This window comes from Podarcis filfolensis, assembly GCF_964270895.1.
Source record: "Podarcis filfolensis genome assembly, chromosome: 15".
In the NCBI taxonomy this organism is placed as follows: domain Eukaryota; kingdom Metazoa; phylum Chordata; class Lepidosauria; order Squamata; family Lacertidae; genus Podarcis; species Podarcis filfolensis.
Window position 1 is genome coordinate 4,853,792 of NC_139618.1, and position 16,611 is coordinate 4,870,402.

At 40.8% G+C, this 16,611-nt stretch overlaps 1 protein-coding gene across 1 annotated transcript in view; it reads left to right on the forward strand.

The window, feature by feature from the left end:
* MED13 (mediator complex subunit 13) overlaps positions 1-16,611 on the forward strand; it is a 103,098-nt gene that overhangs the window by 24,206 nt on the left and 62,281 nt on the right. Inside the window, exon 3 of the mRNA XM_083587373.1 lies at positions 5,726-5,894. Within this exon, the coding sequence (XP_083443499.1) occupies positions 5,726-5,894 (169 nt within the window). The remainder of the gene's footprint in view (positions 1-5,725; positions 5,895-16,611) is intronic.

The following is a 16,611-nucleotide window of genomic DNA, read 5'->3' on the forward strand; positions in this document are numbered from 1 at the left end:
GGATCTTTGAATCATTTGCAGCTGTTCTTGAAGGAAGAAGACAAAACAGGTGTCTTAAGTATCAATGGAAAACAAACAGCTAAAACAGGAGGAACATCTCCAGGGATCCTGCCCATATTGTACATCTCTTTCATCCTTGGAAAGTTAAGGCTGTATTATAATTGGGCTTTGTGAGTTCATGGTTTTGTTTGTTTGTTGTCTGGTTTATAGTACTGCCCCATAATCAAATGGAACCACTGTAGCTGCAGAAATCTTAGGACACAGTATCTGTTGGTTTGCATGCCTTTATTATTTGAGCCTTAATGATGTTGCAGAGGCACACCACTTTAGCTCTTTGTGGTCACTTCCTGAACATATTTAAAACGTGAGTCAGAACAGAGGCAAGTCAGGAGTAGCCCTATTATAAAAATGGACTATGCTGGCAGGTGACTGGGCTGTACAACCTGCATTGAAAATTATATGAAAGCAGAATCTTGCGCAAGAAGAGCTCTGTTGGGTCAGACCGATAGTTATGTGTCAGGGATGGGAACCCTTTTTCAGCCCGAGGGCCACATAGCAGTAGTTGGCAGGACCAGAGGCAAAAGTGGGTGGAGCAATGGATATGACTCTTTCCTTTGTACTGTAGGCTACATTCCAGCCACACCCATATTCTGCTTCATTTTCCATCCAGGCAAGGAAGAGGCATTATCATAATTTAAAAACACATTCCAGTCAGGACTTCCGGGTTGGCGCCATCGCCGAATGGCGGACTCCCTCCGAGCTCCGGAGGGAGCCGGCTCGGCAGGGGCTGGGTTTTACCGCACCGGCGATGCGGGGACCCTTAGAAACCACGGCCACGGGGGCCGTGGACTTGGAGACTCGGCTAGCACCGCTAGCGCCCTCCCGACTCGTGAAGGAGCCTTTTTAAAGGCTACGGATCGGGTGCCGGGGAGAAGCGTGGTGCTTTGAGTCCTCTGCCATCCCTGCCGAGCGAAGCCGCATGCCATCCGGCGGAGAGCGCTGACTTCTTCCATTGAGAATTTGGACTTTTAACAACAACCCGTGAGTAAATTGGAAATCGGGTTTAAAAGAAGAAAAATTTTTGGGATTTGAGACGAGCGGGGGGGGATCTAAAAAGGAAGTCAGTCCCCCTCCCTATTGTAGACATTTTAAAACAAGGATTGGGAAGCCAAGGCCCAAAAAGAACGGTATCTTTGCTAAATTAAGAATTCCATGATGGGAAAGTACAAGAATTGTGCTGGAGGAAGAATTGAAGGAGAAGGAAAATGCACCCCCCTCCCTGGGAACCGGGGCGATTGAGGAGTGAGCCTGGTGAAAAGAGCCGGTGATTTTGACAGCTGTCAAAGTAGCTGTCAAAGTCGGAATATTAAAGAGGATTTTATTACAAGGACCTTGCTGGTCAAATTTGTTACAACTTGATATAATTTGTTAAGACTTGAATACAAAATGGCGAAAATACGGAGAACAATCGGATTTTTGGAAACAAAGTTACAACAACCCCCCTAGAGGAGTTTCGGGACATTACAAAGATGGGCGTAAGCCGGGAAAAATACAACACTCCGGAATTTCACAGAACTGGTTATCTCCTGGGAAAGCTGCAAAACGGAAACTGAATCTTGTCTACAGGGTGTTTAGACTAAAAGGAGACAACAGAATACCTTACTGAAGAAGGAAGGGACTGAACGCAAGTTTTTGTTCCTGAATAACAACAACCCATGTAGAGTTACTAAACTTCTGAATAAGAAAGTTTTAGCAGCGGAACAAGAGGAAGCTGGACTATAACCTTGAAAGAACAATGGGGGGAATTTTATAATTTGACATTTTTAAAGATTTAGGAATTAATTTTTAAAGAAAGTAATCCTAGAAATGGGAAATAATTCTGCAAGGAGTTGGGGGAAAAATGGGATTGATGGACTTAAGATTTCCAGGCTGGAAACATAGATTGGAGGATAAGGGAAATTAAACCGGGGAAGGGGAGGGAGAATTAGAATCCAAAGGCTTGCAACTATTTTCTGAATTGGTTTTCTTTTTTCTAATATATTTTTTATTTTTTTATACTTTTATTCTGTGTGCTTTTACTTTAATGGGAAAAAAGGGGGACATTGTGGAAAGAAAAGGGGGTGGGCTATGGGGAGAGATCTTTTGCTTTTTTTTTATCAAGGGTGTTGCATAAGGTTTGTATAAATTTAAATTTGAACAATGGGGTATATAAATTGTGCTTTAAATCAGAAATAGAACTTGTGGAAACAACAATATGAAAGGGGAATACAGTAGGGGTGGGGGAAGGGGGGAGTCCCAGAAAGTGGATGTTTGAAAATAAGGTTCTGAATGTATCTTCATAATTTCTTTTCTTCTCTTTCTGTATTTTGGAAACTTCAATAAATATTATTTAAAAAAAAAAAATAAAAAAAAAAAAAATAAAAACACATTCCAGTCAAGCAAAAGCACTCAAAGAAGTTGCAGAACATGGCTACTGAGGGCTGTGGGCTGGGAAGGAGGCATGGTCGAGGAAGAATCCGGAGAGCAAGAAAGACATTTGGTTCTTGGGCCTGAGGTTCCCCACCTCTAGCCTATCTAGTCCAACATCTTGTCTCTTTGTAGTGGTGAACAGATTCTCATTAGTAAGGCTTGAAGGCAGTATACCTCCTCCATTAGTGATCCCCAGGAGCTGCCTCCCAGTATTATTTTCTGTGCACCTTCTGAATTGGGGCATACAACCCTGCATGGGACTGAGTGACGAATCAGGATTTTATTCTGAAGAAGCCTTTCGAAAACTGGCTGACATTTTGTGTGAGTGTGTGTTTAGGTGTTTGTATGATGATCCTGTGCTCTCTTAATAACCTCATGTGAGCTTAGGTAAAGGTAAAGGGACCCCTGACCATTTGGTTTCAGTCGTGGCCGACTCTGGGGTTGCGGCGCTCATCTCGCTTTATTGGCCGAGGGAGCCGGCGTACAGCTTCCGGGTCATGTGGCCAGCATGACTAAGCCACTTCTGGTGAACCAGAGCAGCGCACGGAAACGCTGTTTACTTTCCCGCCAGAGCAGTACCTATTTATCTACTTGCACTTTGACATGCTTTCGAACTGCTAGGTTGGCAGGAGCAGAGACCGAGCAACGGGAGCTCACTCTGTCGCGGGGATTCAAACCGCTGACCTTCTGATCAGCAAGTCCTAGGCTCTGTGGTTTAACCCACAGCTCCACCCCATATAAATCTGACAGGCTTCATTATTGGATTCTGGTAGTACTTATCAGTGTTGCCAAGTTCAACCCACTCCTTGGTACATCTAAGTGTTAATCAACATGGATAGAAAAATTTGAAGCTTCAGTATTTTTTCCCAAAGAAGTGCAAGACCCTTTTTTGAGGTGAGAGCTTGGAAACTGATTAAACAAGCACTGTCTTTAGTGACCTTTATTATCCAACCTGGAGGCAATAAAATGGGTAGAAAGAAATCCTGATTGACTTATCGATTGCCTTTTCAGCCAGACATCCGCCTTCTAAAGTTGATACTGGTAAATTCATGTAATAGACACTGAGCTCAAAATTCTTCAGATGGCAGCCAGCCACCTTTTTAAAGTGGTTATGTGGAAAAGGAACAAGGCATTTAACTGTAGTGCTGCAATCTGACTGAACGAAGTCTGTTAACATGGAAACAATATCTGATGTGCATGATAAAAACACATTGTGGAAGTTTCTGTCAGGTTAAACTTTTTTTTTTGTCTGGGGAATACATCAAATGGATTCAAAATTGGCATTATGTGTTCTGGGGAAATGCAAGTTTTGCTTCTGTCTAGAGATTCTAGAAAGTCCATGCCATTTGCTCCTAAATGTAGATCTTGATGTGGGCACCTGTACTCCTGGAAACCTTAGGACAGACACTTCTTCCCTGTTGTCTGAGTGGACATGTGCAAACATTACAGAGACTTCAGCTGATGTCATTGTCTACTCTTGGTGAAAACTGAGTTTGTGTAGGTATATTGGAATGAACTGGACAGCAATGACAAACGACAACTCTCAAACCTCTAGTGTTTTGATGCCTATCTCATTTGTATTTCTAGCTGTAGCAAAGGTTCACCATGCTTGTGTGTCATGCCCCACAATTCTCTATAATTCCTGCAATTCCTGAGTTGCTTGGTGTTAAGGTGGGTCAGGTTGTGACCTCTCCTCACCACTGTTCCCCAGCGCAGTAGTTTTCTCCCCAAGGCTGACATTTATGTGTTTCTGGATACAGAGTTGTAGGCTTAACTGGGTCAGAACCATTCTGTCTAGTCATCTTCTTTATTATTGTAAATTATTGGGAGTGGAAGGAACTTGCATATCAGATGGACTATTGGAGTGGGTGGGTGGGGGAGCACAACTCCTGCTGCAGCAGTGCAGTCAGTTCAGTGAGGATCAAGTCAGGGTGTGTTAGGTTGTGACCTCACCTCAAAACTATTCCCAAGGGCAGTACTTTTACTCACAAGAGTGTATAGCAACCATTCATTCCTATGAAAGAAAGCCAAACAGGCATTATTGGAAGTGTTATGGCAAGGATGTGCTGTCAAACTCTGTCCCCCAACTGTATTTCTTGGTCATTGTGGCAGAAGAGTGAATGGAATAGAATGATTGTCAATAGGGGAGTGGAGTAGAATGTGAGGAAGTGAGTGTTGGAAATTATCACTGAAGAAGAGAGTGGTTGAAAGGATGGAAAGAAAGAAGGAATTAGATGAGCAGGATAATAAAAACATATGTAAAATAGTTTGCATATTTATTAAGGGGTATTAGGATAGAACTCTTGTAAGACGCCCAGAGTGGCTGGGGAAACCCAACCAGATGGACAGGATAATAATAATAAATAATAATAATAATAATAAATATGTGAAATGGCTTCTTGTTCTTCATGTAATGTTCCTTAATTAAATGTGAGTTAATGTTTCAACTGCCTGTGTTCTGATCTGGGTAGATTCTAAGAGTTAATTTTCCACCCCCCACTCCTACCTACCTTGTGTGAATGAATATATGAAGAGAGCTTTGTTCCTCTTAAGTAAGTATCTACCAGAAGCAGGTATTTTAAGGGAAGTCAGGCTTCAGTGGAGTATCTGAGGAAGTGACCTAGTGACTACCGGGGCCAGGCCTTTTTAAGGGATTCCTGGAACATCACAGTAATGTTCTAGTGTGACAGGACCCACTTGTTTAGTTTATATGGGGCCTGAGCCTGTGTGTGGCAAATACGTCTAAGCCTCTGGTTGAGTTTGATGGGAGTGTCGCGCATGTTCCATTAAAACCAAAGTACACAGCTTGGGCTAGATGGTGCCTGTAATAATAAAAATTAAGAAGACGGGTCCTTTTCCCAAAGATAATGCATACTAAACTTTGACAGCAGGAGCACTCTTATAGTTCATTGACAGAGCAAATGACTGGCATGCCGAAAAACCCAGGTCCTGTCCCTGGCATCTGTGGTTAAATAGAAAGGTCTTTTAAGAGCAGCATGAGGCCTCTGTCTGAGACAACAGAGAGCTCCTAATTGGGTGGCCTGTATTTGGCTTGATGGGCCATTTTCTGTCTTTCTGTAAGACTCCTCAATATGTTTATGTTGAAGAAGCCTATGGGGTACTCTTAAATGTAATGTATGAAGTGACCTTTTAGTCAGCACTAATGTTATTGCTGTTATTGTTGGTGGCGTTCTTTTTCTTTGCACCTCCACTGAAAGCTGGCTGTTAACTTTTTTTCCCCCTCCCATGCTTGCAGATGAGGAAGACGGTGTATGGGAGAATGGGCTTTCCTACGAATGTCGCACTCTGCTATTCAAAGCAATTCACAACCTGGTGGAAAGATGTCTAATGAACCGGAACTTTGTGCGCATCGGGAAATGGTTTGTGAAGCCTTACGAGAAAGATGAGAAACCTATAAATAAAAGGTAGGATACCTTGTGCATTTTCCTCCCCCTTTTCCTTCCCAGTGTGTTTTTTACTTGCAGCTTCAGGATAATGGTTATTTGTTTTGTACTACAAATAGAGAACGGTGAACTGATTCTTCATGCAAGTGCAGATCTCATGTGGTGATGGAATAGACTTCCATATGTTTGTAATTTTCTAAAATAGAATCTTCCTCTACAGCTGTCCTTGTGCTTCTATCATTCCTTTTTATATTTGCTTGTTCTGATACTGATGGAGACAGGATTTTACTTCAGTTGTTTCTTGTCCAGGCTGCTGTTGGCAGTATAAAAATACAAGGTAAAACCCCATGTAGAAGAGCTACAAAGATATTTGGTAAATTACTCTTTCAGAATATAGACAATGATGGAGTAGCCATTAAAAATATCCCCAAAGAACAGTGGTATAAAACACTTCATTAAGACCAACTAAAAGTCACAAAATTGGAAGCTTTAGAGTTCTACAGCACTCTTAAAACTAGATATTAATGCCTTGAAACATCCCTCGTCTTTTCCAGAAGACAATTTTGAAGGAACATGGGGGAAAGAACTGGAAAGCTTATTGGCTGCTTTGTGATGATTTAGTTCACCCTAATAAAAGGTGATATATCACCTTTTTAGGAATGCACGACAGTGTTGTCCTCTTCTGCAGCATATTGTGTGAATTTTGTTGTTGACTGACAAAATGGTGAGTTGCAGCGAGGCTTGAAGAATGCATATTGGAATACTTCAGTACTTTTTTTTGTTTCCAGAGACATATTATTTCAAAACTGTAGTTGTTTTGCATCCCTACACCATTCTTCTTGTAGAATCCCTTCAAGGGTTGCTTTATGTATTTCCTATAGGAAACCATAAAGTGGAACGGCAGGCGCGTGTTTCTAAAGATGCAGGGTATGCTTGCCAAGGAATCCCATTTGGCCATGGCTCCTTGGCCCATCTGCATTGTTTAGAAACAGCACCTGTCATTCACACCATGTGCTTGCTAGGGGGAGAATTTAAGTAGTTGCAATGAACATGGTTGCTTTTGCAATGCCCTCTTCATGGAGATCCACCTGGCATTCTCTCATAATTTAGGCACCAAGCAAAATCACTTCCGTTTCCCCATACGTTCAAGGACCGCTAATGTTAGCTCATTTGAACTTGGAGCAGTTTTATTTTAGCGCTTAGTTTAACCATTTGTTGCTGTTTTAGTTCATGTTGGTTTGTATACTTTATTTTCTTATTTATTTCTGTTGCACTTTTATTCTTATCCTCCCAGGGAGTACAGTCGTACTTTGGTTTTCGAACAGCTTAGTTCACAAACAACTTGGGACTTGAACGTCGGAAACCTAGAAGTAGGTGTTCCAGTTTGGGAACTTTGCCTTGGAAGCCGAACGTCCCGCACAGCTTCTGATTGGCTGCAGGATGCTCCTGCAGCCAATCGGAAGCTGCGCCTTCGTTTCTGAAAGTTTCGGAAGTCAAATGGACTTCTGGAACGCATTCTGTTTGAAAACCAACGTAAGACGGTATAAATTTGCTGAAGGTGTGGGATGTAAATACAATAAGTTTGAAGCAGCTTTCACTTGTATGTGTTCAAACTCCTTTTTAACCCCTGAATATTATTTTAATCCCTGTATTCTGTTCTGGTGAAAGTTCTACTGTAGCCTGTGCCAGTTTTAGTCTGACAAAGAACAACCCAAACAATAATGTGTTTCTTTACTAATTAATTCATGGAGGATTATGCTGTCAATGTCTACTAGTCGTGATGGTTATTTTACCCAGTGTTGGTGGCACTGTGCCTCTGAATACCAGTTGCTGAGGATCACAAGCAGGAGCGAGCTATTGTGTTTATGTCCACTTGTGGACTTACAAAGCCCACTGTGAGAAATGACTGCTGGGCAAGTATTCTCAGTTTGGTTTAAGTTGGCAGTGTGGTGTGCTGCTTGCAGCCAGAACTCTTGGTTATGATTTTGTCTGGTTGTTAACTGTGTGATTCGTTTCAAATATGTGTGGCTTTTTTAGTTGATGAAGCAGAATCTATGCATTTAAGAAGCAAATAGAGTTTTAATACTGAAATCAAATGTGGTTCTTGCAGCTGCTATAATATGTTATAGTCCCAGCATTTTGAACTATTCAAATTATCTTTAAAAATGACATTGCCATCTAAATTTTGATAGACATCTTTAGAATTGCTAGTGCTTGAAGGATGGCACCTGTTAGCAGCTCTTCAGAAATGCTTTGTCAGATTTGTGTCTTAGAAGTTTGTGAAAAGCAAATTTGTTTTGTCACAACCAGCCAGATACGGTACAAATTATAAATGTACAGCTCTGTTGGAAAATACTGAGTAATATTTATTTCAAAATAAGTGCTAATTCTTATGAATACTGTTATAACTACTCTTTGCCCCAGATATTCAGCTAATGATTAATAAATGTCTGGAATTTTCACTTTTCAAAGACACCTAAGCAACTTGTGTTAGATTCAGATATCTTAACATAGGACACCAGTTGCTTTTGAGTTTGGGGTTCATAGTTCCTGCATTGCAGGGGTTTGGACTATATGACACTTTGGGTCCCTTCTGACTCTACAATTCTGTGATTTTAATTTTCCCCTCAAGTAGCTGTAGTATCTGGAGCATTGGTGCTTGGATGGGATATAATTTTCTAATAAGCTTATTGGGCATAACCAGCACCATCATAGTGAGATATGCAAGACCAAGGCACGCTCTTGCCAAACATATTGACTAGAATTCTCAAAGGGTGACATTGGAAAGGGAAAAAAATCAGTTCAGATCTGGAACCAATCCCCCACTCCAGAACACCAGACCGCACAGGAGAGATATCCCCATAATGTTCTCTGAAAGTGAAGCATGTTTAATTGGAACAGTACAAGAGGAGGAACTGCCTTAAACCACAGTGCAGATTCCACTTCTCATCAGTGCTAGCAGTAAGCTCAGTTCCATCTCTCATCTCTCAAATGGAAGATGTAACAGTGGCAACAAGGTCAAACAAGGCACACGAAGACTTCCCCAATGTGGACCTTCTGTTATTGATTTTATGGACCTCACTTTCCCTTTTATCCACCAGATCCTCATCAAATGTGCACTGGTGCTACCGAAGTAATTTTTTAAAAATAGCAACTCCAGCAGCTCCCCTCACAGCATAGGGATACTTCTAACGCTGAGAACAGAAGAGAAGCTATTTTGATTATTCTGCTCCTTTTGCCAGTCAGCCTTTCTCTCCTGGACTGAGGCCATTTGTTATGAAACCAAATACTTCAAATGTGTATGCAAGTACTTATCTGAACACGCACCTTTTTATTCTGGATTCCTCTGTCATAATTATAGTTAACTAGTATAGGCTATTTATTTTGAAAACATTTATATCCTGCCTTTTCACCATATAGACCTTCAAGGTGGCTTACAACCATTAAAAAATAATAATCGTAGTTTAACATCCAACAGCAGTGAAGGGCATATTGATTGCTGTTACAGGCTTGAGTGAATAGGACACACTTAGCATGGTGCCTAAAAGATAATGATAGCATCAGCCAAATGTGTTTGGGAAGGGGATTCTATATCTGAGACGCTGTAACAGGAGAGCCCTATTTCTAGTAGCCTCTAGTAGCCACCCACCCACCTAAACTTTGAAGGTGGGAGCATCTAAGGAAAAGGCTATGATCACTGGTTGGGCAAAAGATTCTTTGGATACTCTGGTTCCAGACTGTTTAGGATTTTGTAAGTTAATAGTCCCCACACTGTAAGCTTCCTTTGAAGGAACTGGGGCAGGGGATGTAAGAAGCTGCCTTAAGTGAGACTCTCTGCCCATCTAGCCAATTGTTGTATACCTAGACATGCAGTGACACTCCAGGGTCTCTGGGAAAGGCTTTTTACAACCATCTGCTGCCTGAATCTTTCTGAACTGGGGGTGCTAGGGATTTAACTAGGGACCTTCTGCATGCAAAGCAGGTGCTTAACCACTGAGTTGTTTTTGTAGTTACTGCTCTTAGTTTTCTCTAGAACTGGGTAGTCCAACATGCAGCCTGAGGGCCATATGCGGCCCTCAATGCCTTTTTTGGCAGCCATCACACTGCCTTCCTAAAGTGGGGTAAGTGAGACTAGGCTTTGGGAAGGGGAAGTGATGGCTCTGACAGGGTCCTAGAGTAAGGTTACCAGAGGTCCCCGTCCCAGGGACAGTCCCCAGATTTACAAAGCAGTCCCCATACAAAGTCCATTGAAGTTGAAAAGTGTCCCCGAATTCATTGAAAAAAACCTGGTAACCTTATCCTAGAGCCCATCTGTCCCCTTCTCAAAGCCTTATTAGCGCTTTGCTAGCTTCAGGAAGGAGGTGAGCGGGCTTCAGGACCCTTCCAGCAGTGGCAGACCTTGGTGTCTCAAATTTCAGCAGTGCCCTGTGTGACACCCAAATTTGGCACCCTCCACCTTTCTTCTCCCATTCTATATAATGGTTGCAGATCCCTCTGCGGTGCCCCTGAGGCTCCGCACTCAGTGCAACTGAACTGGTCGTGCTCCCCTAAATCCATCTCTGCCTTCTTCCCAAAATCCAGTGCCTCGCTTAGCTAACTTTTGGAAGGCAGCATGAGGGCTGTGTGTGTCAAATTTTGGCCTCGCTCCCTACCCCCTGCAACAAGCAGCGTGCGGGCTGCAGGTTCTGTGTTGAAGTACTCTTGCAGCCCACTTGGTATGAAAAGTTGGCCTCCCCTGCTCTAGAAGTATGAGTGTGTGTTTAACATGAAATTGCTTTCCATTGAGTGGTCTTTGCTTCAAGTGGTGGCCTTTGGCTTTCAGCTAGATTTACACCTCTTGAGGATATGAACATGCAACTGTCTCTTCCTCCTTCTACACTTGGTGCAGGAGTTTGGAGACCTGAAAGCTTCAGGTACTTGCAAGTACATAGAACACTAAAACACACACACAACAACAACCCACAGACCTCTATAGCTGTTCTTGTTTGAATATATGTTTTTAGAGTGCATGAGGGTTTTGTGTGTGCATTTTGCTCTCACTCTGTGGTTTAATACCGTTAGCTGTCACTTTTTTTTTTATTAAGGCCTTTCTTAAAAGGCAGAATCAGCTTTATATGTGTCAGCCCCTTAAGGTCAAATGGTTATAATTTCACCAATTCCGATGAGCACCTGAAAAAGGAAATAACAATTGCCAGCACCTACGCTCCCTGTGTGAAATGATAGAATATGATGACCTGACCTCTAAAATTAATAAATGTATTGAAGGCTGCAAAGACTGCTTTCTTTCTTTCTTTTTTATTAGGTAAAACTTTTAATGAATAATTCACTTATCACTGAAAGGGCAGAAATAATTAGCCTTTTAAGTATCTCTGCACTTAGTCTGCACCCTTCACATTTTCCCATTGACATGGCCTGAGGACATTCTTGAAGGAAATTCCATAGTGGGAGTCAGACAGCTTTTCTGAAGTGTTTCGCTTGTGGTTTAATTTCAGCCACTTCTTTCTTGCAACAGCTCCAGCTGAGGAATACTGTACTTCTGCTGCTTGCAGACAGCCCTCTCTCTCTCTCTCTCTCTCTCTCTCTCTCTCTCTCTCTCTCTCTCTCTCTCTCTGTGTGTGTGTGTGTGTGTTGTTTCCCAGGAAAAAACAGCCATATGAAGGCTTTTTTTTTTTAAAAGGGGAAAAATGTAAAATGTGTGCAGACTCGTTTTATGAAAAAAAATACTTCGCAGAGGGGAGAGATCAAGACATGTCTATTTATTTAGTACTTAATTAGATATTAAATCCACCCCACCCTGGGGGGAAACTACAGCTGCCTTTCCGGACTGAGCTGCTGCGCGCCACCTTATGGGCTTTCCCCATAAGGAAATTATTTCAGTACTGTTTTATTCCATTAATGTGAAACTGTTAATTTATTTTAGTGCAGTTTACTGTGTACAGAACAATCACTTTGCATGGAAGGAGAAACAAAGAGTCTTGTGGTACCTTAGAGACTAAGAAATTTATTAAGGCATAAGCTTTCGTGGGCTGCAGTCCACTTCATCATATGCTTGAAGCGTTATCCTGATTCACAAGTGTTTGTTTTTGTGTGTCTGTGTGTGGAGTGCACACACAGAGTCACCCCCCCCCAATATATCAAGCTCCAGCACATATATTGGGGGGTGGGTTAGTAAAGAGATTAGAGGGAAATGAAATGCTGTTCACACTGTTCACATTCAATCTCTCAACTATGCACATATATCTGTAACTCATTAATGCTTCATACATTGTAGACTGTAGTGCACAAAAGCTTATGCCCTGATAAATTTCTCAGCCTGCCACAATACTTGTTGTTTTTGCTGTAAATGTGAGTTGCAAGTTCATGGCTCTCTTATTAATTTGAAAGAGTTTGTTAGAATAAACACTCATGTGGTAGGGATAAATACAAATAAAATGTAGGGAACACAAGATGTTGTATCTCAGTGAAGTTTTCGGGGCACCCTACACACAGCCCCATTGAAAGTAATGAGGTTGCTTCTTTTTGATCCTGAAGTTAAATATTAGATTAGAAAACTCAATTCCAAAACTTGCATGATGGATTGTATGTGCTATACTTGGAGAGAATTTAGTAGCTATTTTGTATGGATATGGAGGAATAATGTTCTTGCTTATTCTTTGCTCTGGCTTTAGTTTGAGGGTGGGGCTCATTAGTTCTTACAGGTTAAACGATCTCTGGCAAATTTTTTTTTCCTTGTGCAGGCTTTCCATAGCAAAAAAATAGTATCTAGTGTACTCTGGAATATTTAGGGATAGTTTGTGATTTGTTTGTAGATTACAGAAGGAGAGTCTCTTTGATTAGGAAATTAAAGTTAAATCAGATGTTTATCATGGCCAATGGAGTAGGTGTCAAGAATGGGTCATCTGCAGATCGCCCTAGTTCTTCCCTCCCTGCTTCGTAAAATGCATATTTTCATGGAACTGCAACAGTAATATGAGATATATATATGTATATAAATTACTATATTTTTTCTATATTTTTTCTGCAAATTATTTTCTTTTAGAAATGTCTTGTTGCATAAAATTAAATAGTAACATAATGAATGAGCACAGCATGTGTTATGCATTTATAATTGATACAATACTAGCCTAGTCAAACGTTAAAAACTTTTTTTCTGCTAACTCTCCCTAATCAGCGCTGTGTTTATGGGCATTATAAAATTATAAAACAATTCCTCCTTCCCAGTGTCTTAATACTGCCTCCCAAAAATGATCTAATGTGAGGAAAGAGTGTTCTATTGAGTTGTCATGCCTTTCAAGCAGCAAGTAAAGCTTTGTGTTTGTTTGAACATAATGTTTTAAGCCACAATGATAGAACAATCCTACTCTAGGTGAGTGTGTGTAGGATTGCACCTGAGTGGATTTCATTATGCCTCCCCCACCATAATTTCAGCTACTTTTGGCTATAGGAAAAACCTTTTCAGCTATTTGCACACTAAATAAAATTAACATGCAGTTAGTCAACAAAAGGGAAAAAAAGACATGTTTAAGCATGCTGAATCTGCCTGGGAAATGTCAAATTGACAATATGGTACGTTGACATTTTGTTTTTATTCTGTATGATTCTCAAATTGATGCCTTACAACATGACATTCTGTGGTTGGTCCCTTGAAATTTTTTAATGTGACTTTAAAGTCCATACAGTAGTTGAAAGTAGTGAATTTGTACCAATCACAATCATTTTAGCATCAAATTCTTGAGGTTTTCTGCAGTCAGGAGATTTAGAAACAACAACAACCGCAAGCTATAGCCTTGAGGTCTGCACATTGCTCATCTCTTTGTTTAAAATACTTTTGACCCCAGTACGGGACCCCAAACACATTTTCCCTTCATGACTTCAAAATATTATTATTTTTAGTTGCAAAGAATCATTCAACGGGGAGTTCAAAAGTCAATTTTATTTGAAACTTATTGTTGTCACCCCAACCCCCCACAAAAGGATCCTAAATCTAGGATTGTTTCATAATTGCATGGTAGAAAATTGAGATGCCAGGGGCTAAGCTTGTGAATTTATGGAGGAAAAGATATTGAAGGTCCTCCCCAAAACTTTTTGCATATCTTTCTTCTTATTGAAACTGTGGTCCCAAACACACCCTCTGTTGTAGATGAAGTTGCAGGTTGCTGCACCCTAGGGCACCCAAGTTAGGTTTTGTTTGTTTACTTACAGTGTTTATCTGAGTCAATGTTTATCTGAGTCACCCAATTACATTGTTCTCCAGAGAACATGAAATAATAAAATACTATATTAATATAGCATATCATATAACAATTGTAGCATACAACCTGGGGAGAAAGATAAAAACAGTTTTGCAGCATGGCTAAAAATACGTTGCGTAAACAGTGGGTTGCCATTCAGAACTGTTAAGATCATAGATTTTTAAATGCCTGGGAGAATCAGAAAGCATTGGGGGAGAGCGAAGCTTTGTCAATTTGAGGGAAATGGGAGCAAAAGTCGAAAGTTGAAGCCAACATTTGTAGTAAACAAAAGGAAAGTTTATTACCTGGGCTTGGAAACAACATATAGGCCTTGGCGTTATGATCCAGAAATGGAAACTAAACACCCCACCATCATCAACATGTCATAGTAACTGCAGACATATGAAACTAGACATGCTTATTTATTAGATTTCTCTTCTTCATTCTAGTAAATAATATTAAACCTGAAAGTTCCATTTTCTCTAATGGGGGTTGTTAAGAACAGCAGTCCCCTGCTCCAGTGCCTACCTGGTAAAGTAACTCACTTGCAATGGATGACCTCCTACACTTCTCTTCTCTTGTCTAGCCTCCCCCACTTATTTGTCACCTTCTAGGGCTGGGGATGTGGCATTCCCACTGTCTTAAAGTGATCTATTCTGTAGCAAGGGGGTTGCCCGCTAAATTCAAAGGCTGCTTCCTGACAACTTCAGCCATCACCCCCCTGATAACTCCCAGGCATGTTAAATAGGTAGCATAGCCCAGGCTGTCTAAGCATTGTGGACAAACAGCCTTTGAGTGTGTCCAAAAACCAATACACACCAGAAATCCAATTAAGCAGTTTATTTGATATTAAAGAAAAGGGGAAAGTGTGAAAAATGATGCAGGTGCAATCAAAAGGAAAATAAAATACTACACCAGAATACTGATCTATCTAATGCTATATGAGGCAAACTGTAATGGGGGGGGGGAAATCTCGCTTGGTAATCTCTGCTGTTGGTAATCTCTGGAATTGGTTGTAGGATGACGAACAAAAGAATGCAGGGAACATGTTGATATTTATGGTTTCAATGATGGTGATGTAAATGTGTATATCACCCTTTGTCCAAAGTTCACAGTTCAAAACATACAAATGTAAAATGAAAACACAGAATACATAATAAAACAAAAGCAAAACTAACCAATAAACCTGTCTCCCACAGACACATTTAAATGTTAATCAATGCCTGGTTGAAGGGGAAAGTTTTCATCTGGTGCCTAAAGATAGTAACAAAGGCACCAGGCGAGGCTTCTTTGGTTGAGCAATTCCACAAATGGGGAGCCACCACAGAAAAGGCCTTGTTCCCATGTTGACACCCTCCAGATCTCTCATGGGGGAGGCACCCGAAGATCTTTAACTGAGCTTCATGGACTCCAGAAATGGGAATTTTTGTGAAAATTGAAAAAGCTACTCAACTCTTTCATGTGCCAGTTCGTTACTTCATTTATACTCACTTGTGTTCGACTGTCATCAGTTTCTCTCTCTTGACGCAAAAGATAGAGAGAGAGAGAGCAAATGGCTCAGAATATTGATCCTGCCACATTTCTTCTCGCCTTCTTCAGAAAAAGGGCTTGACACTGTGTTACAGGAGCAGTGTGTTTGGCAAACTCCCAGAGTGAGTATCTTCAGGTATTTGGTGTGGGAGAGAATTCTGGGAGTTTGCCAGGCATTTGCTCTTGCAACACAGTGTCAAGGCCCTTATCTGAAGCAAGGCTGCGTAAAAGCCTTATTACTGCCATGTTGCAGGAGCAATACTTCTGGCCATCTCCCAGATTGCTCTCCTACGCCAAATATCTGAGGATACAAAAATGTCAAACACAGCAGCGGTACTGTAATCACCTTTTAAATCTTAGTTCTAAAGCTAACCGTAATGTGGATCGGCTCTGTAATTATGATTTTAATGTTGTCTGAAATGAAATTTATTTTCTTTCAGAATGATAACCTAAGTTTTTATCTCGGTATACTGCACATTTCCCACCTTCCCCATTCCACCTGACCTGGATGTTTTAAGGCTTTGATAGAGGGAGGCAGCAAGCATTGCCCATTTCTTCCCTCCCCCAGACTTTCACACCTCTGGAACATACGTCTAGAAGGGTATATAAAGTCCATTCTGTACCTTCTGTAGTTCATAAAATATAGTTAACCGTGACTATCTGAGCATAGTAGTAATTTAATGTTTGTCAGTTTCGTTTCTTTTCCTACATGTCAAAATTTGCCTTTAAATATAATGTTTGTCTCGCTTATACACAATGATAAAAATAAATAAATCCTAGTTTACTTACATATTGTATGACAGGACCCTCCAGAGCTGGGTCTGAGTTAGAAAAAAATATATATTTAAAATTCCAAAGAACCAGCATCAAATATTTAGGAAGCAGTCATGCTCAAAGCTAAAAAATGAGTTTGATTTCTATGCAAAAGGCTCAGTTTTAGGGGTGTGGCTTACTTGTTATTTAATATTTTTCGGTCT